Genomic DNA, 23,451 nt, shown 5'->3' with positions numbered 1-23,451 from the left:
CAATAACACGTTAAGGATTGGCGTCTCCGTATCCCTCGACCCCACCGCACGTCAATTAAATTGCTTTGGACGTTTTACGGTCTGGTTGCACTTTTTGGAAGGTAATTCGGCAACCGCTGAATCTCTTACTGTTCCCATTAAAGTAACAGAAATGTACATGGTAGACTAACACAGAGGAGTCGGGATACTGCTTTATCCAGCCTGAAAAAAGGAAGTGTGTGTGAAAACAGCCTCAGTTGAACAGGAAACCCAAAACTTTTCTTTTTTTTTCCCCTCTGGACAGAGATAAGCAACATTTCTCTTACATAGAATGACTATATGAACGCCATCATGGAACGAACGTCCCAAAAACATGTCAAGTGCGGCTTGATTGTTGAAAAAAGCAGAGGAACTGTAACAGTTGTCCTCCTGCAGAAGTGCAAATAAGTCAAAATCATTTGCTCAAACCCTGTATTTCTCATATTTCACTCCTAGCATCAGCTCGACCACGGTATACTGTGGTTCTGACTAATTAAATACAAACCATTGTTCCTGCTCTGATTTTAAAAAGGGATTCTGACTCATTTTATTTCCAGACATGACAATGAACAATCCAGCTTTACTTACCTGGTAAGTCACGCGTGTTACAAAGGTTACAACAACACATGGGTTTTCTTTACATTGCTAACAAGTCCACCAGTACAAGGAAGAGCTCCATCCGTCCGCATCTTAAGTCCACTTGGGGTCCATTTACGGCAGCCGGGTTCCTGATTTGGTCCCCACCCGCTGCTGCGTCACTCGCTTTTAGGTTTCTGTTCTTTGCGAGCGCGAGAAGACATAAGCTTGAAGAAAAGCGCAGGCCACAGTGCGCGGAGGTAGACGGCCACAGTGGGCACAGGTCCAGCCAACACAACGTCTTTGCTTCTCTGACGGACGGCCTTCAGGACGGCGTGGGCCACGTCCCTGGGGTCCCAACCCGTCTCTGTGGTTTTATCCAAGACTGAAAGCAGTGTTGCAAAGATGAGAAACAAACAGGAGAGATCCATTGAGTTCAACGTTATACAGAAAGCTGTTCCAATTACTAGGGTGAAAGCACAGTTTTTCTTTATCAGTCCACATATTCAATACTCCACCTATAGAAAAGCAAAACAGGCCTTTGGAGTAGCACTGAAATAATGGTTTATAACAGCGCTTCAAACGCACCGGACCACAGTTTTCTTCCTCAACAACTGACAAGAAGTCGTACAAGAGGCACAATATGTATAAACAAACAAATTAGCTCTTTTTAGTCAAAAAGAGTCCCGTGCCCCCACCCCACCCACTGCCTCACCTCCATACTTGGAGCCGTCTCCGGTGACGGCGTTGACTGACAGGTTGGTTCGTATGTACCCGGGGCTGATCACTGTCACTGGGATCCCGTAGCGCTCAATTTCTGCCCGTAAGCAGTCAAAGTAGGCCTGGGTGGCGTGTTTAGAGGCTGCATCTGGTCACATTGTAAACAAACACTTTGTCATTTACAAAAAAATAAAATAGATAAAAAGAAAACCCCTCTTGCCTACGACGTCTGATACAGAGAACTTACAAGCTGATCTGTAAGGAATGGCGATCTTTCCCTGGACGCTGCTGATGACCACAATATGGCCGCCGCGCCTCTGGACCATGGAGGGCAGGAGGGCTGTGAAGGAAGGAAAGAAAGAAACAGAAATCAGTCCCAGACATACACTGATTCCCAGTTAATTTCAATTATAAGATGTGAGCCATGGTTTGACTCCAATGTACTTTTCAGGCTTCTTTAATAATTTTTTTTAAAACTTTACTCAGCTCAGATCAGGCAACCACAATAAAAATCAAATAACAAATCAGAATTACACGAACCAGACTGTTCTTCTCACTAACCTTGAGTAAGAGCAACTGGTCCAAAGTAATTTGTTTCCATAACATCCCGCTGAACTGAAATATGGGTGTCCAGAATGTTGCCACGGTAACTAATTCCAGCATTATTGATGAGGACGTCCACTTGTCCATAACATTTCAGGATCTCCTCTGCAGCTCTGCCCACGGTGTCGGCGTCAGCCAGGTCGAAGACGACAGTGCTGGGGGTGAAAGTCTGTTGGATGAACAAAGGAGAGCAGTTATCTGCTGTCTCCATTCATTTAAAAATCTTTATTCCCATAGTTAGTTAGATAGATAGATAGATAGCCCTGTCTCTCTTCATAAAGGTGGGCGAAATAATAATGACTGACACAGTGCAGGCTTGGGATTCACCCCAGAATTACTTTTTTAATGAGAGGAAATAAGTTATAAATTCATGTGTGTGTGTGTGTGTGTGAACATGCCTGCTGCTGCGTATCGGCTGCACTTTCTGTAAGTTCCTTCACCACCTGTTGCAGGCGGGCTGCATCTCTTCCACACAGCACAAGCCGAGCACCTGCAGCATGAAAGACTCGTGCACACTCTGCAGCACAAAAAAAAGATACTTATTGTTACAGGTCAGAGCTCATTCATCAGTCAGCTCAGCTGAAAAGGTAATGAGCGGCTGGCCAACCTTTTCCAAGTCCGGAGCTGGCCCCTGTGATGATCACGACTGCACCTTGCACAGAAACTCCACGTCTGAGGCGGACGAGTACTCGATACAGCAGCAAGATTCCCACGCTTGTTAAAACCAGTGGAAGCATTCCTCCTCCCATGACCCGCTCCATGACTGCAAATCACTCCCTCTGCTCCTCAGAAACGACCTGCGGTCACAAAGGCACTTTTCGCTGAAAAAAAAATAAATAAAAATCACACTGCAAGCACTTTGATTAGGCAACTGCATTCATTTAAGAATAGTTTTATTGTTGAACTAAAATTTCAGACTGACTCTTTGGTCCAAACTTCGCACTAGGCTGCTGGTGGACCTATTTCTACAAAAAGCCTGGAGCAATATTGTCCAATCCCACTGTGAAATCTCATGTTCGATCGGGAGGACAAGCTCCGAGTAGAATTCCAGTCAGACAGCGTTGAGACTGTTGTTGGCCAACCAGTGGAAAACCTGGCTGTTTCTGATGGAGCATTTAAACAACGATAAGGTCAGACTCACACGTATAATGACTGTGTATGTGGTGCATATGATCATATCGAGCCATTTCTTAATCGGCCAAGTTAATTTTTTTGTGTCATCTGGTGTTTTCACATCTGTTCACATCTGTTCACATCAGACAGCATATACACAGATACATATGTGCTTGTGATAGGCCAGTATTGGTCAGCCCCTAATCAATATGTAAAATCTTTCTCGTTTTGTCAGATTCCTAATATCATTAGAATCAACACGACATTTGATAAAGATGTATTCATAAAACTCCTCGCTCTGTTTTCAAAACATGTATTGTTGTCTGGAACTGAGCTGAACTTCACACGAAGCAAGCAAACGGAGACTGTACCACTCGTGATTATTTTCTATACTTTGTCATGATTTACAGGATTAATGACTTATTCAAATAGTATCTTTGATCATGCAAACAATAGCTTGTTATGGAGCTATTCTTTTGTTGGGAATCTAGTTTTGGAGAGAATAGAAATAAACCAGAACTATGTGACTGGTTTTAAAGGCCTTCAACTATCTTTTCCAACACTTCTGTGTGTATTGTTTTAGTACAAAGTGATATGAAAATTAAAGTGTATTTCAGTGTCAACAGTTACTACAAATGGTTGAAGATTTTTCTTGGGATCTGATGTTGGTACATCTGTGTACACTTCAGTCAAATGAGCCATGACAACTCTTCAAACAATCAGTACTGAACTTGTTGAGATTAAGGTCAGAACTAATGGAATTTTTTTCAGTCTATGTGTATTTGTAGGTTTGATGACCTTGTCTGTCTGTTCTCGCAGCTGACAACTATTGTGAAAACAATCACTCGACTGTCTGCGTTATTAGATCAAGTCTCTCCTTGGTAGGATTCAATTTGAAACAGTTTTTCAGCACTTTGCTGCAGATATCTGATGATTTCTGACAATGTATGTCATCTGAAGCCATTTTGAAAATAAGAACAATTGCTATTCAAATGTATCAACCTACACAAAGTTGTTAAGGTTGGTTAAAATTGCACCCAATGCATGTGTGGCGTTAAAACCTTAAACATCATGGAATACAATGGGAGTTTGCGTTAGTTTTCTGTGCACGGGATGGTGGTATGTCACGAAATGAACTGACTAATAACGCTAATGCTAACGTTAGCTAGCATCGACAGTTCAAAGAATGACAATTCACAAACACGTATTGTATCCAGACCTATTTAAGAGCTCACCGGAGTTGTTGTTTGGCTGAATAAAGAACAGGCAGCATGTGTTGGTGAAAATGAGCAGTTCCGGGGCTTGACTGACACAAAACTCAACGTTTTACGACAGGCGACTGCCTTTTGCGCAGCCACCGCGAAGGATTGCGGGAGTTGAAGTTTCATACACCTATAAGTTTCTAGATCTTTTTGAGATATTGCTGAATCTGCTTATCCCGCCAAATATACACATAGCAGTTTATTTATGTTTTCATTGACTTTAATCAGGAAAATATGTGTTCGTCACAACACTTTTTAAAATCATTTGGACAAGCTGTTATTCATTTTGGTTGGAAAAGGGTTATCCAGACTACATTAACACAAATGAATAAAACATCAGGTGAATTCTAGCATGACAGTCGGCTGAGAAGAGTCACATACACATCCTACTGCTCTGCGTGATGGCTGGAACATACCTGTGACAAGAGACCAAGCAGTGCCTCTTAAAACTGGTTTGTGTATGGCAATATTCCACTGGACTAGTTTCAGAGAGTAAGCTGAAAAAAAGGCCAATCTGAATACTTCAGTAATCTTGTATTATATATAAACTATAGAGAATAAATAGCAAAGCTGGTTCTGGCATCATCTCTTAGTAATAAAGGCTTTTTTATTGATCTAAAATGTATGTCAAGAGGGAAATGCAAGTGCTGCATAACTGCGTGCCTGTGGTTTTCCACAGGAGACGCACAAAGTTGAGCCTACTGAGGCAGTGTGTCAGTGTGAAGAAGGCAGTAGAGCTAGTTTGTCCATGGACTCTTCTCAGCCAGCATCCTGCGTCTCAGCAGTCTGAACTGGTGCCATACACATTGCCTAATTATTCGGAAATTGTATGCTTCACTTGTGTGAGAAAACCTTTAGCACCTGGATATAAATTCTGAGATGTCTGTAAACAGCCGAACATTTACAAATGCACTGCAGTTCTTTATAATCAATGAAAAACTAGTTCTGTAAATAATGAAAACTCTAAATAAAATGTACTTTTGAATTCGTGTTTGTAATGTAATGTCACTGAGTACTTAACCCATTCACATCTGGATTCCAGTTTATTATCCAGTTGTTGTCTTGTCATATCACAACACATCCTTCATTTCATGTTTACAATTCCCCCCCTCATGTACTAACCAGCATTAGTACGTCAAAAATAAATTATATAGAGGAACGTGGCCATTTCTTTGACTTCCGTATTATCTGTAGCATCAACCAGTCTCTACATTGGGTCCGTCTTGATGTTAATATAATAAAACATCTTTACAGGACATGGTGCCACATCACGGTCTCAAATGCTCTTACTTGGACTCAATAAAACCCACACAGTCTACTTATATAAATCAATCTAAAATAACTTGGAGCAATTTGCTCTTTTCCAGACATAGTGCAGAATACATTTAATGAAAAAGTAAAATAAAATACAGAAAAGTGAGTTTGAAATATCCTAATGTTTAATGAAATGGTGATGTACTGATCAGCAAGAAAGGGGTACAGTAAAACTACGAGGGAAAGGGAAGAAGAGCATGGTACACAAAAAATGTCTGTCCCGTTTCAACTCTGATGCAATTCAGTTCACAGGAACTGCTGCCAAACCCTTCTGCACTGGCTCGTTGTGTGTCAGGGATGCAAGTGGAGAGAGCAGGGGAGGAGGCGCATGAGTAACATGGAGATAGGTGCTCTGTTGTTGTCACATAGAAGTAAAGGAAATGTAAGGGGAAAAAAACAATTCCTTCTAGTTTTAACTATATCCCTCTGATCAAAGTTCAAAATGGAAGCACCCATCACAAGTGGAGCTAACCGCTGGGCCTGATCGTGACTTCCACTTTTCTTACATCGGGGGGTGGGGGTAGGTTCTGTTTTTTTTTTTTCCTGTTTTTTTTTCCTTTTTTATGTTGGTTCTTAAATCTTCTTCAGAGTGCACTCATACAGCATAGAGTTCATAGATCTTCTTGGCGCAATACGCCAGGGCGGCCAGTGCTATCGTATTATGGAGTCTCTTTCTGTGGACGTCATCCCTGCGTACCAACACCACGGGTGTTGAGGAGGTTAGTGTATGCAGGGGCAGCCGCGAGAGTTTTTGGCTGTCATATTCCACCTGGTACTTGCAGCAGGGATCAAACTGCCACGAAATCCCGTAGAGGGCAGCACAGGCCACACTGAGGGCGCCAGCAGGCAACGCAACATAACGCGAGTATTCGGTGGGCAGCGAAAGTGGCGTCAGGAGGCATGCAGCACCTGACAACACGGCCGTCTTGTGCAGGCAGTTCCCGACCGTAATCCAACGGGCCGTCTCATCTCCGATCCGCGTGGGCTCAATAATAATGTATTTATACTGGGCCTCCAGAGCCTGCTCCAGCTCATACTCAAACTGGTCCTGCGCATTCTCCCCGTTGTAGATTTCGTGCACAATGTAGCAGTCTGACGCCGCCATCACTCCCCTGTGCAAAAACAGAGCAAGAGGCAGGTAACCATGAGAGAGAGAATTAGAAAACAGAAAAACCAAAGACCGTGTGTCATATTTCATCATCTATTTCAGCTAAATATGTTTGTGCTAAATCTAATTTCGGTCCTTTATTGTTCAGTCAGTACCTTGGCACCCTTATTACACGATCACGTGACCATTATTTCCAAGACCCACAACTTGCAAGATTTTAATTAAAATTATGCTTTCTTGATATCCATAAGTTGGTGCCTCTGGGGAATGGTGACTATTGCAACATTGTGTGCCATAACAAAGTCTAGTTTTACTTATAATCTTGATCAACTGTGATTATTTGCACTGACCACAGTTATTTTGTACAATAATTAGAAAAATGTTCTTTCATACGAAGGAAAGAATATCTGAACAAAACCATTTCCAGAGTCTGTGGTTTGACTAAAGCCATTTTAATGTCATCTTGAAGCATGTCATTCTAATACTGATTAATTGTACATGAACGGAAAATTATAGCCACCAATTACTTATTTCATTGAGCTTCTCTAATAATTTACTCGCTACAAAAAAAAAAAAAAAAAGAGTCTGAAACAGTTGACGACAGTTGGCTTATGCCAAAATAATGGCGCACACCATCAAAAAAATTAATTACTTTTATTTGTTTAAATCATTTCCATGACGCTCGTCAGTTAGAATCCCATGATGTTGACAGCTCAAATGACGAGTTGGGGTTGCACAAGCAATTTAGCATTTATCTGCAATGCATTATCCAACAACGATTGAATGTCAAAATACCCACGAAGTACTTAGAAATATCGTTAACATTTTCGGTCCCAACGCCTCTGAAAACCCACATGCTTCAACGAATTGTTAAAACATGAAAGAGTTGTGCGAGTGGATTAGTGTCAAATGCCTAAGGCCCGCCAGTACAAGTTGAGCAAATGACAAATAAACGCCGCGACTAAACGCATAAAACTTGTTTATCTTAAGTGGCAGCGCAGTATTGGCTTAAGAAAAGTTGAGGGTATTTAATATACTGTTAAAAATCTTTAGTTTCTCTCAGTTGGGGACATAATGTACCAAAGGATCGGGTAGGAACATTAGCCAACTCGCTTGCATGCTCTAAAGTTAGAAGACTGGACGGCTAAGTTCAAGACCGCTTTACTTTCAGGGCAAGTCGACAAACACAGCGGACAGCACTCATAGCTGAGTCATTTTTGTGCAGCATATGAGTCTTGACATATCCCGCCAGTGATCGTACCGTGGTATGGTAAAATGCAACTTTTCCCACAGTCATTCGGCTAGTGTGAAATAATCAAAACATCACATGAGCAGCTAGTTTGTTTCCCTGCTAGCGTTAGCTAGCCGTACACGTTAGCCAGCTAACATTAGCTAACCGTTGGGTGAAATTCAGACTTCTCTCGTTAGCATTGCACTCTGAATACCAAATAATATGCAATTTTGCGAACTAGCAAACAGTGACATCGACAAAACTATATCATCTCTGAAATTAATTTCGCTTCGACGCTAAAATGTGGAGTTACTGACCTCTCCCTGCTTACTGGGACACCGCGCCTCCTTCCCAGCGACGCCATGTTGGAGATACAACTGTGATTTCAGTTGACGTATCGGCAGTACTTAGCATTCTGGTTATTGTAGTGTGCACATGTAGTGGCCGCATAAGTGTGGTACATGTTTGAACTACTATTCCCATGATGCTATGAGGGCAGCGCGTCTGCCGTACGTATTTTATAACAGCACATTGAAGTTTGGGAGGTCAGACCAAATTCCAAACACATCTAACAGGAATGAATGAAAATGTGTTTGTTTCAGTTATGATGATGAAATACTTGCAACACAATTTTAACTGCAAAATAATATTCAGACTGTTTAAGCGATAAATCCTTAATTATGTAAGTAGTTGCACGCATGTTTACATAGATTACATTATACTGTGTAACCTGCCGAGTGTAAAATACAGCACTGTCCCGCTATCTGTGATGGCAATAGGATTTTCTGGGTAGACTTTTTGGTACTCACCCATGTTGTGCCCTCGCGTGTTCTGTCTATGTCCGTGCTAGTTTGAGTTGCCTGTCTGCGAGCTGTAACCTGACGCTTTTTGGATGTAACAACGATAATGGCTACGTTCAGGAATGTGAGATCAGCCGAAGCCTCGCGCTGTGCCAGGGACAATAATGTAACAGCCTCAGGTTCCAGGGAGCGTGACGCATGCGTCACATCAACACAGATGAGGCAGTTGTGTTGTTGAGTGACATTTGATTCAGTTTTACTGGCCTGCACCACCCCTAAAGACTTGGAATATCTGATATGAGATACACATATTGTAAGCCAGCTGGAGTTACAGCGTTTGCAGATTCGTTGTAAATCACACTCAAATATGCAATGAATGTCCGATTGGATTCTTCGGCATAATTTTAATTGCTTTTAATTAGAATATTTTCTTTAGCCACTGCTTTGCATTGAAGCATTGGCGAGTTAAAAAAACATTTATATATTTGAACAAAACGTTATTTAAAAATTGCTGCAACATCGTTTGCAAATCGACAACAAAAAATGTGGCTACTTGACATTGCCCCAAATTCACACTGCCGCCCGATGGCGCCGTTTTCTGTTCTTAAAGCCAATTTATATGCTAATGTGGATTTTGACAAGTGGCCTGTCTATGTGTTAAGCATTAAGCAATAAACAGAAATATTTAAGTAATTTAAAAAAAAACTGGTATTTTCTTTTATTTGATACAATTTAATAATGGCATGTTGTTTATTACAAAGATGATACTATTAGTTGCACAGGCATTGTTTAAAGCCGCTTACACTAAAAAAAATGCTCTCTTACTGTATCTGTATTCCTAGTAACTGATATGTCACAATTATGTTAATCTTATATATATATACGCAATAAGAAGCAGCTCAGCTGACATTTAGTGGGAGTGTCCATGCAAAGGAAAAGAGCAGGAAACTGTCATTGTTAATACATGTATTTACAGTATATGAACAAAATAGTTATAACTGTGTTGTGGCTCAAATAAAGTGCACTGTGCACTGTGCAATATCAAATCTTTTTTCTAACAAAATTTCACAGTACACTTCTGTTCAAATGTTTTTGAGACAGAGTTTTCTCCTTCCAGGGAGCCAGAGTTCTTAATAATATTTCAAAATGGCTTTTTGGACAAAAGAATCTCCAGGTTTGTCAAGGTTTGTTTTTCTTTGGATGCATTTTGAGCTCGTCAGAGGAAGGTGATTTCTGTTTGTTAAGCCACTTAACGTTGAGCAATTATTCATTCATTAAACATTCAAGCATTAAAAAAAAAAAGAGCACAGAAGCAACACAACGAGTATCAGCTTTATTCATTTAGAACAAGTACAGAGAAAAACAATTGAGTATAAAACAGTGTAACAAGAAATGAAACATTTTGACCCATTTGTTGGAGCCAGCTTCTAAAAGCTTGTCTCAGGCATCGTTTCCTCACAAGGAAACAAACGCAGGGAAAGAAACCATAGTGTAAAAAAAAACAACATATTAGCCTAAATTCAGGCACGTGCCACCCAAAAGAAAGCTTTACAAAGGAACTATTTTATTGCAATTACCGATAAGAGATCAAAGCGGTGCCCGAGGAGTGGCCTGAGAACACTTACGATTGTCAACAGCAAAGCCTCCAGAAGAGCCAAACTATTTTTTTCTTCTTCAGTAAATTGTCCCTGATGTAGTAAACTTCATATTATTTTTTGACATTGGCTGGGTAAAAAAATGGGCGAGAGCAAAAATGGATCAACCGAAAACAGAAAGCCAAAAAAATTCAGCCACCGTCATTTTCCTGAATGAAACAATAAAGACCCCCCACACCACTGTGCAAATGTCCTGAATATCAGAATATACTTTGTGTTGTTTATTTGGGCCAAACTATTTTTCATATTCCACGCTGCAGTGTTAAACGGCACAGTAACAGGCGTCACCTCCAATTTATCATGAGTGTCTGTCACATGTCACATGACTGATGGAGAAACCAAGTTTATCTTGTTTCTAAGTCAGGTTAGACAGGTCTTGTTTGCATTGTGTGATTTGCAAAACAGTGCAACTTTGACCAATGAATAAATCAATTCAGGGCTTCAATTAGGGGCCATATGTTTCTGTTACAGGCGGCGACATCATAAAATAGATTTTTGTATTAAAAATAAAATACCATTACCAACCAAACTTAGGCTTTTGCATCTCATCAATGTTGGATGGCTGTTGCATTGGCTGATGGCTGATCCATACATTACCTTCTACACTTGCATGTCATCACTAAGAAACAACTGCTAAAAGTCAAAGGGGGTGAGGAGTTATGTTAAAATAAAAAAAAAAAACATACATATCAAAAAGAGTTGTAATGTAAAAGTCAATAATGACATGTGGAGCCACAGCTGTTGCTGCCACAAACCACCACAGAGAAAGACACCGAGATTGGTCATAGTATCGCTCACAATCAGCGAGTCCAAAGGAGGGAAAAATTGCAACAGTTTGTGTAACATCTGCTCTCATTTCATGTCTAACCTTCGGCTCCAATCAGTGTTGAGAGAACACTCTCAAAGTCTCAGTCAACACCTCTCAGTTGCTTTGCCTTTACAAGTCAAACCCCATACGAGCCACTTCCGGCACTGAGTCAGTGTGCATCCCCCCCCCACCCATGGCATGGAAGTAAAAGACCTTTCGATCTGACTGTCCGCTCACACTTTGGCGTGATATCATCTGCATTCACTCTATGTCATATTTAACAGTGCTTGGAAGGTCCTTTGTTGTATTTCATCCTGTAATTCCAAAGCATGCTGTCACACAGTACTTCTCTCCTGAGAGTCTCTTTCTTCTTTTCTTTTAGGTGCCATTTGGCGTCATTGATAGATATGTTCAAAGTACTGAGGCTGAGGATTCTCTTTGACAAATTTCTGAATGTACCAGCAGGTCAAGTGAGCTTTCAGGTCCTCTTCCACCACAAAATCCATGGCTGCCTGCCATCACACAATGCACAAAGTCAGATCTAAATTCCTCAGAGTGTGTGTGTATGTGTTAGTAGATATACCAGGTAAAACCAACAGGAAAATGGATGCCATAAGGTCCTGTGAGGTACCCATAATCCTTTGGATCATTAATAACAAAAGTCTTCTATTACTAATTAGTAAATTGAATGCATGTCCACACAATGCCATTTACTCAAGTGAATTAGGTCTAAAATAATGTTAAACAGATTTCTTTCATACTGAATTAGAAACAACCGATCTAACAATTTTACCTTGGCCAGGTGTTTGGCGATTCCTCTTCCTCTATAAGCATCTGGAACTTCTGTGTGTTGCAAGTCCACCGTCTTCTTCCCCACATAGTCATACAAAAGAACTGCACGGTCATGGGATCCTAAGAACAAACAGAAGTTATAGCTCCTGGTGGTGCTGTGTTTGTGTACACTAAAACAATCTGTTCACAGCAGTTTAAACTTACCTTGCAAATGCTCAAAATTACATATAGAAACATCAAAGTTTCAAAAACAACAACTTGTAGGATGCCATTTGGGTCATGCATTTGACACTCTCATGCTAGGTTAATTCTAAAGTTTCAACACGTATACCTTAATGTAAAAACCAGAAGCAAATGACAACTTAGAGTCCAGGCTGCTATATGGCTGCACAATGAGATAAGGCTTGAACAGCCAAGCAGCAAAGCATGCTTGTGGGAAAGAGGTACTGTTAAAAGGTTAAATGAGACTGATAATGATCATTATTCATAACAGTGGAAACAATGGCTTGCACCATTTGCTGTAAACACATCTCACACAGCTGAGCAAGTTGAGGAAACACTAAATAAACATGAGTATGACATATACACACATCAACAAACTTAAAACACCAATACATTGTTTTAAGCTAAACAGTTCAAAGCCAGAAATAATGTTTGATGGTTAAAATGGTAACACAGACACACAAACACACACATATATATATATATATATATACACACATACAGCATATGTACACATATCCAAATACAGTAAAAAGAAATGCACAATCAATTAAGCATTTGCAAGGGAAACTATGTTGTTATGCAGGAACTTTACATTAGTGGGAGTGTATCAATGAATTTGATAGCTGCATAAATGTTTTCAGGAATGTAGCGAATTGAGATGTTAGAGAAGTCAGGAAAGACAGCATTACTACCTTCGTTAAGTTTCTAACACAAAATAATGTCAGTCATTCCGACTGTGTGAGCTGAACACCGCAGCTGTGCCTGAAATGGCAGCTGGAAGTCTCCATAAGGTAACGACAACGATGTTAGCAGTAAAGAAAGCTAACGTTAGAACCTCAAAGCTAGCACGAGCCAGCTAACACGCTAATGTTTACACATTGAACCTACCATTCAGTCTTATAACGAACTGACGACGCTTTCTATCGTGTTCCACCTGGATCTGAGAGTTGCTCGCATCAAAGGCATTGGCTTGTGTCGCCTGTGCCATAGTAGAGATGCTGAAGTTGGTAGTGGCTGTTATGCTACTCTACAATGATGCTAACCAAAATTGGCTAATGACGGTGATGAACGCTCAGAGCAAAACACTTCATCCAACCGAATCAGCTGTGAGGTCACGTGACCATCAGCCAATCAACTTCGGGGATTTCCGAGCGGAGAAAACGGAATGGATCTGTATAAATGAACAAATTTAATCCTTGTATGGTATTCAGGTCAAATCGACTGGTTTCAAATTTTTAAAAGAAGAAAAATAGTACAAGTATTATTTTTTTCTACCTGAAACTCAACGGCCTTAGTTTATTTTCCGTGACAAACATGCACAAACAAACAAAAAAAGTTTTGAGCACACATGCTACTATACCCCACACATTTACATCCTTCATATGGTCCTCGGTTTGGTTTGACCTACATACACAGAGACACACAGAAACATACCCACGCAGACACACAGAATTTTACATTATTATCATCAAAGCACAGACAGGCTGTTTGTTCTCACTTTCTTTTTTAGATGTTATTCCATGACATCGTAAAAATCAAACATTTCTTTGCACTATGGGTTATGGAGCAGCCCAAGAGCCAGCCACTGGAAGAGCCTCAAAGAGATATTTGTCTAAGAATGGACAAATTGAATGGTCTTCAGTCCCAGTGAGAGAACATATACGTTGTCTCAGTTGTTTGAAATTGAGAGAAAGACAATATATGTTAATAGTTTATTAAGTAAAATGTTATGTTAGAATTGTTTTTAAAGCCCCAAATATGTCCTGGGTCTATTTGACCCTAGGGACACTAGAGGGTCCCAAAAGTGAAGACCATACAAGGGTTTATCAAATATTTCTCAATATAACAAAACCCAGGGGAATAAACTCTAAAAGTAAGTTTAAAAGAGAAAATCCAGAAATGATGAAATTCAAACTTTGATACCGACTGTCAATGTGTTTTTTAGTGTTGCATTCAATTTACGAAGTGACATAAATGATAAATAAATCACATTAAAGATTTTAAGATTTTTCAAGTATATGTAAAGTTAGTTTGTAAAAATGGTGGAGGGTGTGCAACTGCCATTAAGGGCAAGGGCAAAAGTTTCCACAATTAAACACACAAGAAGAATTAGAAATAATAGTTATTGAAGTTGTACTTGTACTTGAACATATAAGGCTTGAGCAGCCAAGCGGCAAAGCATGCTTGTGGGAAAGAAGTACTGTTAAAAGGTGAAATGAGACTGATAATGATCATTATTCATAACAGTGGAAAAAATTACTTGCACCATTTGCTGTAAACACATCTCACACAGCTGAGCAAGTTGAGGAAACACTAAATAAGTGTGACATATACACACATCAACAAACTTAAAACACCAATACATATATACATATAGTATCTGGCTCTATTTTTAATGCACATATGAAAATATCTTGACTGTGAAAATATAAACTGCAAGAGGTGACAGTTGTTACTATTAAACAAAATAATATAGACATTTACAGCTGTTGAAAACTGCTTTAATAAAGATATATGAATGCGATTTGAATCTTTTTTGTGTGTGTATTCTGTGAGAGCCACGAAAAAACGTAATTGCATCTCTTCTAGATATACTTTTTTTTTGTCATCACAAAGGTGTGAAAACATTGCTGAAAGACAAAAATGGCTGATTTGGTATGAAGAAAAAAAGTGACCTTATCACTTATCATATACACACCAAATTTTGTACAGTTTTAGCCTCAAGATAAAAAAAAATCAGTCATTCACATTTTTTATCTTTGGTAGAGTCCAATAATAACATTTGATCACCTTGTCTTACATGTTTCATCTGTGTGCAAATTTAAAATCGTCTTTCTAACATATCCTACTCTGATTTCAGTTATCTTCTTTTATAGCCTTGTGAAAGTAAAGTATTTTCTTGCCTCGAGAATTCATGGTTTCCCTCTTTTTTCTTTACATTTTGTATTTTCATTTCTGTCATGACCACACATTTAAAATGACTACTAAATCTTGACTTTTAACTCTCATTGCAATGTCGTGTTTGAGAAATATTCATTGATAAACTGATATATCTTTCCTGTTATTAACTCTAGAAGAAGGGCCTTTTTCACTATGTAGGTGGGGATTTGTTCAAATAAGCGCTGCTGCTAGTAAATCGTTTTTGATCAGTCAGGGCAGGTTCAAAGCGAAAGCTGTGTTGCTGTGTGTCCTCAGCAGACAAAGTGCACACTGCACAGCCTGTGTATGTTTCACTGCATTACTTTTGTAGTTTTTGCTGGTGAAATATGAATACTCAGTCTTGATATTAATGTAAAAGACAAGAGTATATCAGTGCTTTAGGTCTGTACATCAGGTTCACCAAAATCACTGTGTAGTAATCCTGTTAAGCCGTGGGCCTAATCCTACAAAACTCTAATGGAGTTTGTCAAATCTGTATGGGATTATGTGTGGGTGAGTCTGTGTGTGTGTGTTTTTTGGGACCCATGCACTACCGTTTGATATTTGCTCACTGTCCTTTTTCTCGCCGACACACTCTTTTTTGCAGATGGATAACCATATCGACTAGAACATTTCACTTTTAACCCTAATAGGCTTGTTCTTGCTATACAGCTAAAAAGATGTCCAAAAAGCAAAGGTAGGTCAGCTTTGATTCTCTACCTCTATATCCTGATATAAAATCAGCTAATTGATTTAATATATACAGAAAAGAAAAGTATACACTGTTATTAAGCTAGTTTTCTGAGACTGCCTGGTTAGAAGAAACATTCAAGATGAGTAATGATTTATTGTGACTGTTATAATTTTGTAAAAAAAAAAGCAAAAATCCAAAATTAGCAGTTTGTTCAGATGACAGCTGATACTGAATATAAGAATATCACTTATTTTTTTCTTTTTTCATGCACCAAAACTGGTTGCATGTTCCTCTTTTAAGCAAGTACATGATGTGTTGAAGAGAAAAGTAACTAAACATAATACATATATACATATATCTAGATATATACACTCAGAGGTGAATTTTGAATCCCGACAGACTGATCTAGCTGCATCAGAAAAAATAATGATGCAGTTGATTTTCATATGTTGTAAACAAACAGCCATACTGAAAGGAATAATAAAAATCACATTTTAAGGTTTCCAGGATGATTTATGAGAGTCTGTCATTTCTATAGCAGGTGGCATGAGACGCTGGTTAACACAAAGACCAACAAGCCTGTGCAGAAGATGGGGGGAAAGGTCAGTGTTAACATAACATTAAGATTCAAATAGCTGGTAAGCTCTTTTAGTGATGCTTAAAGTGTTGGGAATCAGTGATCTATTTAGAGACTCATCTAATGGCTTTATTACACCGATTTTAGAACAATGAGAAATCTGTATGTCAGATTCCTCATTTTATGTAAGTATCAATGTCTGAAAGATTAGTCAAGTTGAGCAGGCAACATGATACAAATGCAATTTTCCTGTATGCCAATATTGTTGGTGTGTTGTGCTGGAATACGCGTGCCAAAAACTAAGGACACGTTTCATCACAATGAGTTCAACAAAAGTTGAACAAAAGACACATCTCGCCTAAATTGGACAATTAAAAATGACTAACCAGCAGTTTTGTTGAAGCTGTTTGGAGTTTTTTCAGGTCCAAAATCCCAAGAAATATCAAATCTTCTGTTTTGATTTATCTGACAGGCAAATGTCTGTGCTGTATATTTTATCATCTCATATCTGTGCTGAATGTTTTTACTGTTGCCGCATATGCATGTGAAACTGTGGGACTGTCCTAACTGCGTTGTTTATTATGCATAAAAACACAGATTCAGTAGGTGTTTATTTGTAAGGCGTGAATGCATTTAGTTTGATTTATATAGACATTAATGGCTAAAGATCAACTCAATGCAGTTTCACTCTGCACAAATAGCTAAGTCAGGACTCCTCAGGCTCCCTTTAATTGATTTCTCTGTCATGTGGTCCAGCCACAGATTCATTGCCTCTGCAGTTGGTAGCATCTACTGAGACTGGAACAGACCGCCTATATCTGATGGCTCCCCAATGCTCAAGTGTGATTAAGTTTAAAGTGTGTGTTTGTGTCTATCTGTGGTCACAGTGTAGGTCAGATGGCACTTAAGCAAATTAAGAGTTCTTGTCAGGATTAAAAGGCTCTCTTGAGGGGTGATTGGATTGCATGTGTCAAAGAGCTCAACCTGGGTTGGAGGCGCGCATGAGGTGTCTGTGGTTTGTGATTTGGATTTGCATCCGAACATCTTCAAAACTAAGAGTCTAAAGAGGTGTAGAACTAAATCTTTTTTGTTACATATTTTCACACACTCCTAATGCTTCTGCTTTCATGTTTCTCTTTCTTCCTCACAGGACCTCGCAGCATTAACAGTACCTGCATGTGATAGGGGTAAACAGGCTGGCCGCAGTGTGGCCAAAACCAGTGTGAGCTGTGGACAGAGCAGCAGCAAGGGGGGGGACTCGACAGCAAGTGGCAGTAAATTTGGTGGTAGTAGAAGCAGCCAGAGCCACCCGGGCAGCGCTGGACACCAGGCTACACGACAAGCATCCCACCCAGCCAGACCAACTCTACGCCTGCGAAGCAGCCGAAGCTTCTCATCCCTCCAAGCCACTTCTTTGTCTGCTGCTCCATTCATGAGAAGCAGCCGCTCGCTCAGCAGACTTGACCACAGATCCACTGGTAAGTCAACGCTCGCTCAATTTTACGTCTTTTACTTGCACTTTTGAAAATAGATGCAGGAGGTTGCATTCCTTAATGTGTCACTTCAAATCTAAATGTCTGAAAAAGCTTATTTAAATTGCACTCCAATAAAAAAACTGTTAAATTGAAAAAGAGTGCAATGATCAGTGTCAACAAAGAATCTCCCGATATGGTTTGATATTCAGCTGTTTCTTTGCTGCTGTCTATACAAAAGATCCAGACAATACCGTTGCAAGTTCACATGTAAAAAAAGGACAAGCGACTGGAAAGAAAACTCTGGATTCTGGCCAGCTTTCATCCTCTGAGGAGCAAATCAGGTTAGGTGTTGATCTGAAGAATTTTGAGATGTGCTGTCTCTTGGAAATGCAATACAAATGATAGCTGCTGATATCTGCAGTCAGTAATCTCTGCTCTTGTTAATTTGTTGCTGCAGCTTGTTTCAGCCACAGGCGTCTTCCTCCTCTTTGGTTTCTACCACTGTGTCTCATCATCACAGTAACAAAGGAAAGAAGCAGGTACTGTCAAAGTGACGAGTTTTCTATTATGTTATATTTTACTTTTAAAGCCTTAACATGCTGATGCAGCACTTTAGAGACTCCACAGGGCATGTATATGAAAAAGTCTATACCATTTAGCACATTACATTGATATCTCAAATTTACTGGTTGAAAATGACTAACTTCTTCCAATGTGCTGGTTCCTTTTTGTCGCAGAAATATAATTCCTGTTGGTGCATAATCAAACACTATTTTGCTGATTATTTTCATTTGGCCATTACTGTCGACCTGAAATTGGCAGTTAATGCAAATAAAACAAAATCCTAATTTCAGCCAAATGTAACACAGAAAGTGTCTCTCCATCGAGATCTCTTACACAATGACTAGATGCAGAAATCTTTTTAATATAATTCAAGACCTCATAGTTAGACACAGTATATTTAAAAAAGTCTAATCTTTTCATACCACAGCAATTAGCCTATTTGTGAGTTCAGGATTTCCAGGAAACAGTCAACAGGGTAAACAATGCACAGGAACTGGTGTTTCTGGAAGTAATTACAGGTCAATGTCAAACTTATTTTAACAGCACATTGAAACAAGCAACAGAAGTTGACCAAAGCACTTTCAAGTCTAGTAAAATTGAGAGCCGAACAACAAGAGAATAAGAGAGAACACATGTTTTGTTGTTGATGCTGAAAAACAGTGGGTCCATTTACTTCTTCATCTGCATGTGTTTATTTGTGATGGACATTTTTTTCTCTGGGATCATGCTGTTTTTTAAGCAAGTTAAACATGTTTATGAAGCCCTTTTCTTATAGGGATAGTTTTGCTACCCTGCAGAGCCTATTATTTTTTTTCTCCTCGTTGGTGGGATTTCATTTGAGAAGTCAAACGTGCTTGCTAAATTAATTTCATCCAATTATGAATGCATAATTATTGATTTGGTAGTTTTATTACAGAGCAACATTGCTTTTTGTATATACCACTGATAAGATGTTATCTATTCACCTCTCAATGGATTATTTTCTTTACTGCTGTATTCATAAGAGTTTGAATAAGAGCAACTGGACTTCTTTTTGGATCTTGAAGACGTTTCACCTCTCATTCGAAAGGCTTCTTCATCAACATATTTACTGCTGTAATTAATTTGAAATGGCTCAAAACATTTCTTTAATAGAAAAAAAAATCAAGTCAAAATAATTACTATAGAAACATTTTTATGGTTTTGTTGCCAGAGGTAGGGCAACATCAAGCTTATATTTGTCTATCAAAGTCTGTCAAATTAATCAGACAGTTTAGATCAGCTTGGACAAGATGATGGAAATGTCACCTTTCACCAGAAAGTGTTGCACACCATTTCTTTTTCCACAGACCAAAGATGGGGTGTACACACTTTGTGCCATGACCTCTGGCATAAGACGCAACTGGGTCCAAGCAGTGTTGAAAAATGTTCGACCCAGTCTTACACATGACGCCACAAGGTAGACTTTATACTATTTCTTGAAGTATTAAATCTTCAAACTTGTGGTCAGAACATTTTCCTTTGTTTCCTGATCTCATTGGTTCTGATTTGTTGACTGATTTAATCGAGGGCTTATGTCATGAGACTCCCTAACCATCACAAACCATCTTAGAGGGATTTAATTAAACAACAACTCTTTTTCCTTCACAGCTCCCTTTCAGAGCAGAAGACAGAACAGTTGGAAGAGCACACAAACGGTGAGTGGACAGAGGATTCACAGCCGGAACGGATGACCATACAGCAGCCAGGAGGCGCACAGAACTTGGCCGATGTAGACTCTTCATCCTCTCTTCTCCCAGTTTCACCCTCTGCCTCACCTGCTACATCCACTTTGTCACACCAGGTGGAGGAGAGTGAAGGTACTCATCAGCTCCAGCTTTTTGTTGGGACCAGTCAAACTAGTACACCATATTTGGCCTGATCAATTAAAAATGATCACTCCAACTTCTATATTTTTTATGATAGTCATTTATATTTTCAGAAAGAATGATTATTGATTACAGTACATTTAGTCGGTGAGTTCTGGAAATTCTGCAGATTTTCAACAGTTCCCATTGATGTTTTTTTTTTTCATTATTGGTTTGCCACAACATGCCACAAATGTTATCGGATGTATTGCGAGAAACACGTTCCAACATGTGGTTTTGTGACATGTTTCTGTGTATGGTCCTTTGTGCACCAGGTCAGACAGATGAATCATCATGTGCTGAAGGATATCAAAGTGACAGCTCTGCTTCCACAGTGGTGCTAGCAGGCGATGATTTTAAGAAACATTCAGACACAGAGAGTCCGCCTGAGCAGAGTGTGCAGCAAGGTGAAGCTAGGCCCCAGAGAGAAGGGGAAACACTGGCAAGTGAGCAGAAAACTGGGCAGCTTGTCAAAGAGGTGAGATTGTAATTGCAATTCCACAACAATAAAGACAGGGAAAACACTACACCATTCTCTGGCACTCCAAACTGTTAAAGAGCCTCAAATAGGAAAAAACATAAGATATCTCACATAAGAAGTGAGATATGTGAGATATGCAAGAATGTTTATTTAAAGCAGGTGCACTTAAACAAACAAGAACGTGAATACATGTTTTGTGCCACTTTTTGTTACTATTTCTCCACAGCTGGAACAAACACAGAGGGAACTTTCTCGAATCCAGCAGTTAAACAGGAATCTGCAGGATGAGCTACAACAAGAGAGAGAAGCTTATTCAACGAAACTCTTTTGTCCACAGGTATTATGAAGAAGACATGCCCCTATAAACACTAAAGCTGTGCTTGAAAGTTTGAAAAAGCCCTTTAGAATTTTATATGTAGCATCACGAATATGACCTAAAACATCTTACAAGTCCTGAAAGTACACACAGAGAACCCAGTTAAACAAATCAGAGAGAAATATCAGAGTCAGGTGTTTTTTTGATGAGGATGATTTTATAAAATTTCAACACTTTTTCAACATTCCTCTGGATTATCCAGGTTATCTTCAGCTAACTGCACATGGGCAGCAACAATTTAGTGTCTTTCTCCCGACAGACACAATATTAGCTTTCTTTTATAAAATACTGGCATTATTAGGATCCCATTGATTAAAAACACCTGACTGCTAAACTCTGAGATTCACATACTTCAGCTATTTACAGTTTCCTTCTTTTTGTTTAATGTATTTAAATGGGTCATTGTAATCTTCTTTTTTAACTGTGAAAAACTGATGATATTTGACACCATATCTTTGGAGAAATTAAGAACTTTTAAGTTTCACAAACTGTACAAGCCTTTGAATGTTTAAAACATAACAGACATTGTTTTGTTTTCCTCAAGCCGCTGTGCATTATAACCCAAATTAGTTTCCATCTTGAACTTTGTTTTCAGTTTCTGTGATGTGCAACATATGTCACTGTCTTTATTTTGTGCAGCTTTAATGTATTAGCCAAAGTGAGATAAAGCAGCTGTCCACATTTAAGGGTCCAGACCACTATTGTGCCAAATTCTAATGTCTTTAAGAAAAAGCATCATGTATGAAAAGCAACAAAAGCACTACCTTTCCTAATCATGGATTATTATCCTGCAGAATAACGCCAATTCATCTTCGGAGCAATCTTTGGCTTTACAGCGACTGCAGAAGATAAACCACAACCTCCGCATGGAACTGGAGGCACTTAAGAGCAGCCAAGAGGAGGCCAGAGAAGCTGAACTACGGCGAAGAGTGGATCTCCTAGCTCAACAAGCACAGCTGCTGGTTACAGGCGATGCCACAGCGCTTGCACAAATCCAACTAGAGCAAGATCGCCAGAGGTTTCAGGAGCAGCACTTGGAGTGGGAGCGTTGTATGACCTCTTTGAAGTCCCAGCTGAACATCAGCGAGGAGAAGAGAAGGGACACAGAGTCCCAGTTGGTACAACTGCAGCAGGAATTACAGAGTCAACAAAGTCTCCAACAAGAGGCTGAGCAGCTGAGGAAACGTCTCCAAGAAATGTCAGCTCAGTTAAATGCTTATGAGGAGGCCCAGGCTGACAAAGAGACTCGTTTGCAGAAACACCTCATGCTCCTTCAAGCAAGTCAGGAGAGAGAACGACGGAGCTTGGCTGGTAGCCTTGCTCAGGCTGAGCAGCACTCACAAGACCTGAAGGACAAACTGGACAGGGCAGAGCAACAGGTGGAGAGCCTAAGTAAGAGTCAGACGTGGACCAGAGAAATTGAGGAAGCACAACAACAGCTGCAAGAGGAGTTAGCATGTACTGTATCAACTGTGCAGCGGCTCCAGGAGGAAAGGGAGCAGCTTAGCCATCACTGTCAAGAGCTGCAGAATCAGTTGTTGGAGGCAGACAGGGAAGTGAGCAGGTTACAGGACCGCTTGAAAACAGAGGAAACACACTACTATAATCTGGAGCACTCATACGAGAGAGCTTGTGAGGAACTGCAGGTGGCGTTAGGCAAGGTGCAGCAAAGGGAGTCTGAAACACAAGACATACGAGAAGATTACGATAGACTGCTGGACAGGAAGGAACAAGAACTGAGTGAAGTTTTGTTAAAGATGGAAGTCCTAGGTAATAGCTTGGAGGAGACAGAGATGAAACTGAATGGAGTGATGAAAGTTTGCAGCTGTGCCTCTTCTCAGCTGAGGGATAAGTCTTTGGAGCCCGTTGAGCAAGAAGAGGGACAGCAAACACCTGAGCCTTTGACTGCAAACGAAAGCAGGGCGGGAGCGGTAGACATGCCCCAGTTGTCTATCAGCTCAAATGTCATTCCGGTAAATAGCAGCGATCCTCATGAACATGCAAGTACCGACCCTGGCTTAATGGAGGCATCAGACCAGTACATTGCCAGTGCAGAAGATGACCCAGAAAAGTTTATGTCCGTGATTCAGTTACTTGAAACCAAACTGTTTATAACAGAGGAGAAACTGAGGGATATTACTGAGAGACTAGGGGAGCACCAGAGTCACATCAGCTGCCAGGATCCCCACCTCTGCTCTCAGCTGACTCAGAGCAGAGCAACTGCCCAGCACCTGAGTCTGCTGCTTCATAGTCA

The 23,451-nt window shown here is 39.9% G+C and overlaps 4 protein-coding genes across 8 annotated transcripts; 1 reads left to right on the top strand and 3 right to left on the bottom strand.

Moving 5' to 3' along the window:
- Positions 1-540: 540 nt before the first annotated feature.
- On the bottom strand, positions 541-4,355 carry dhrs7b (dehydrogenase/reductase (SDR family) member 7B). Of its 4 annotated transcripts, none has more exons than XM_072369533.1 (8): positions 4,266-4,355; positions 2,840-3,020; positions 2,525-2,738; positions 2,316-2,434; positions 1,876-2,086; positions 1,562-1,654; positions 1,310-1,462; positions 541-979 (listed from the first exon to the last, which is right to left on the bottom strand). In XM_072369533.1, the coding sequence occupies exons 3-8, from the start codon at positions 2,676-2,678 to the stop codon at positions 774-776; spliced, it is 936 nt and encodes a 311-aa protein (XP_072225634.1). In that variant the 5' UTR covers positions 2,679-2,738; positions 2,840-3,020; positions 4,266-4,355; the 3' UTR covers positions 541-773. The 4 variants fall into 4 exon arrangements, with proteins under 4 accessions (XP_072225634.1, XP_072225637.1, XP_072225635.1 ...); XM_072369536.1 differs by having other exon boundaries at positions 2,525-2,714; XM_072369534.1 differs by lacking the exon at positions 2,840-3,020.
- Positions 4,356-5,316: 961 nt separating this feature from the next.
- On the bottom strand, positions 5,317-8,909 carry tmem11 (transmembrane protein 11). Of its 2 annotated transcripts, none has more exons than XM_072368879.1 (2): positions 8,755-8,909; positions 5,317-6,718 (listed from the first exon to the last, which is right to left on the bottom strand). In XM_072368879.1, the coding sequence occupies exon 2, from the start codon at positions 6,709-6,711 to the stop codon at positions 6,202-6,204; it is 510 nt and encodes a 169-aa protein (XP_072224980.1). In that variant the 5' UTR covers positions 6,712-6,718; positions 8,755-8,909; the 3' UTR covers positions 5,317-6,201. The 2 variants fall into 2 exon arrangements, with proteins under 2 accessions (XP_072224980.1, XP_072224979.1); XM_072368878.1 differs by lacking the exon at positions 8,755-8,909 and adding an exon at positions 8,263-8,362.
- Positions 8,910-10,063: 1,154 nt separating this feature from the next.
- Positions 10,064-13,321, bottom strand: natd1 (protein NATD1). The gene is made up of 3 exons (XM_072369364.1): positions 13,114-13,321; positions 12,002-12,120; positions 10,064-11,720 (listed from the first exon to the last, which is right to left on the bottom strand). The coding sequence occupies exons 1-3, from the start codon at positions 13,211-13,213 to the stop codon at positions 11,604-11,606; spliced, it is 336 nt and encodes a 111-aa protein (XP_072225465.1). The 5' UTR covers positions 13,214-13,321; the 3' UTR covers positions 10,064-11,603.
- Positions 13,322-15,820: 2,499 nt separating this feature from the next.
- LOC140273916 (uncharacterized) lies at positions 15,821-23,448 on the top strand. Its single transcript, XM_072369579.1, has 11 exons — positions 15,821-15,841; positions 16,377-16,440; positions 17,566-17,893; positions 18,129-18,231; positions 18,348-18,429; positions 19,783-19,892; positions 20,084-20,292; positions 20,616-20,818; positions 21,048-21,158; positions 21,992-23,360; positions 23,408-23,448. The coding sequence occupies exons 1-11, from the start codon at positions 15,825-15,827 to the stop codon at positions 23,446-23,448; spliced, it is 2,637 nt and encodes an 878-aa protein (XP_072225680.1). The 5' UTR covers positions 15,821-15,824.
- The last annotated feature ends 3 nt before the right edge of the window (positions 23,449-23,451 follow it).

The sequence above is a fragment of the Leuresthes tenuis genome, unplaced genomic scaffold (assembly GCF_036924035.1).
Source record: "Leuresthes tenuis unplaced genomic scaffold, fLeuTen1.0.hap1 SCAF_17, whole genome shotgun sequence".
Classification (NCBI taxonomy): Eukaryota; Metazoa; Chordata; class Actinopteri; order Atheriniformes; family Atherinopsidae; genus Leuresthes; species Leuresthes tenuis.
The sequence above is the reverse complement of the archived record's forward strand: the minus strand, read 5'-3'. Positions and strand labels throughout refer to the sequence as shown.

Excerpts from the sequence above, each read along its gene's own strand:
- dhrs7b (XM_072369533.1), bottom strand. The coding sequence starts at position 2,678 with ATGGAGCGGGTCATGGGAGGAGGAATGCTTCCACTGGTTTTAACAAGC. Across the intron at positions 2,087-2,315 it reads CAGCCGATACGCAGCAGCAG|ACTTTCACCCCCAGCACTGT; the intron begins GCATGTTCACAC and ends TTCATCCAACAG. Across the intron at positions 980-1,309 it reads AGACGGCTCCAAGTATGGAG|TCTTGGATAAAACCACAGAG; the intron begins GTGAGGCAGTGG and ends CACTGCTTTCAG.
- natd1 (XM_072369364.1), bottom strand. The coding sequence starts at position 13,213 with ATGGCACAGGCGACACAAGCCAATGCCTTTGATGCGAGCAACTCTCAG. Across the intron at positions 12,121-13,113 it reads GTTCGTTATAAGACTGAATG|GATCCCATGACCGTGCAGTT; the intron begins GTAGGTTCAATG and ends GTTTGTTCTTAG. Across the intron at positions 11,721-12,001 it reads TCGCCAAACACCTGGCCAAG|GCAGCCATGGATTTTGTGGT; the intron begins GTAAAATTGTTA and ends GTGTGATGGCAG.
- tmem11 (XM_072368878.1), bottom strand. The coding sequence starts at position 8,309 with ATGGCGTCGCTGGGAAGGAGGCGCGGTGTCCCAGTAAGCAGGGAGAG. Across the intron at positions 6,719-8,262 it reads GTCCCAGTAAGCAGGGAGAG|GGGAGTGATGGCGGCGTCAG; the intron begins GTCAGTAACTCC and ends GTTTTTGCACAG.
- LOC140273916 (XM_072369579.1), top strand. Across the intron at positions 16,441-17,565 it reads TGCAGAAGATGGGGGGAAAG|GACCTCGCAGCATTAACAGT; the intron begins GTCAGTGTTAAC and ends TCTTCCTCACAG. Across the intron at positions 19,893-20,083 it reads CTTACACATGACGCCACAAG|CTCCCTTTCAGAGCAGAAGA; the intron begins GTAGACTTTATA and ends TTTCCTTCACAG.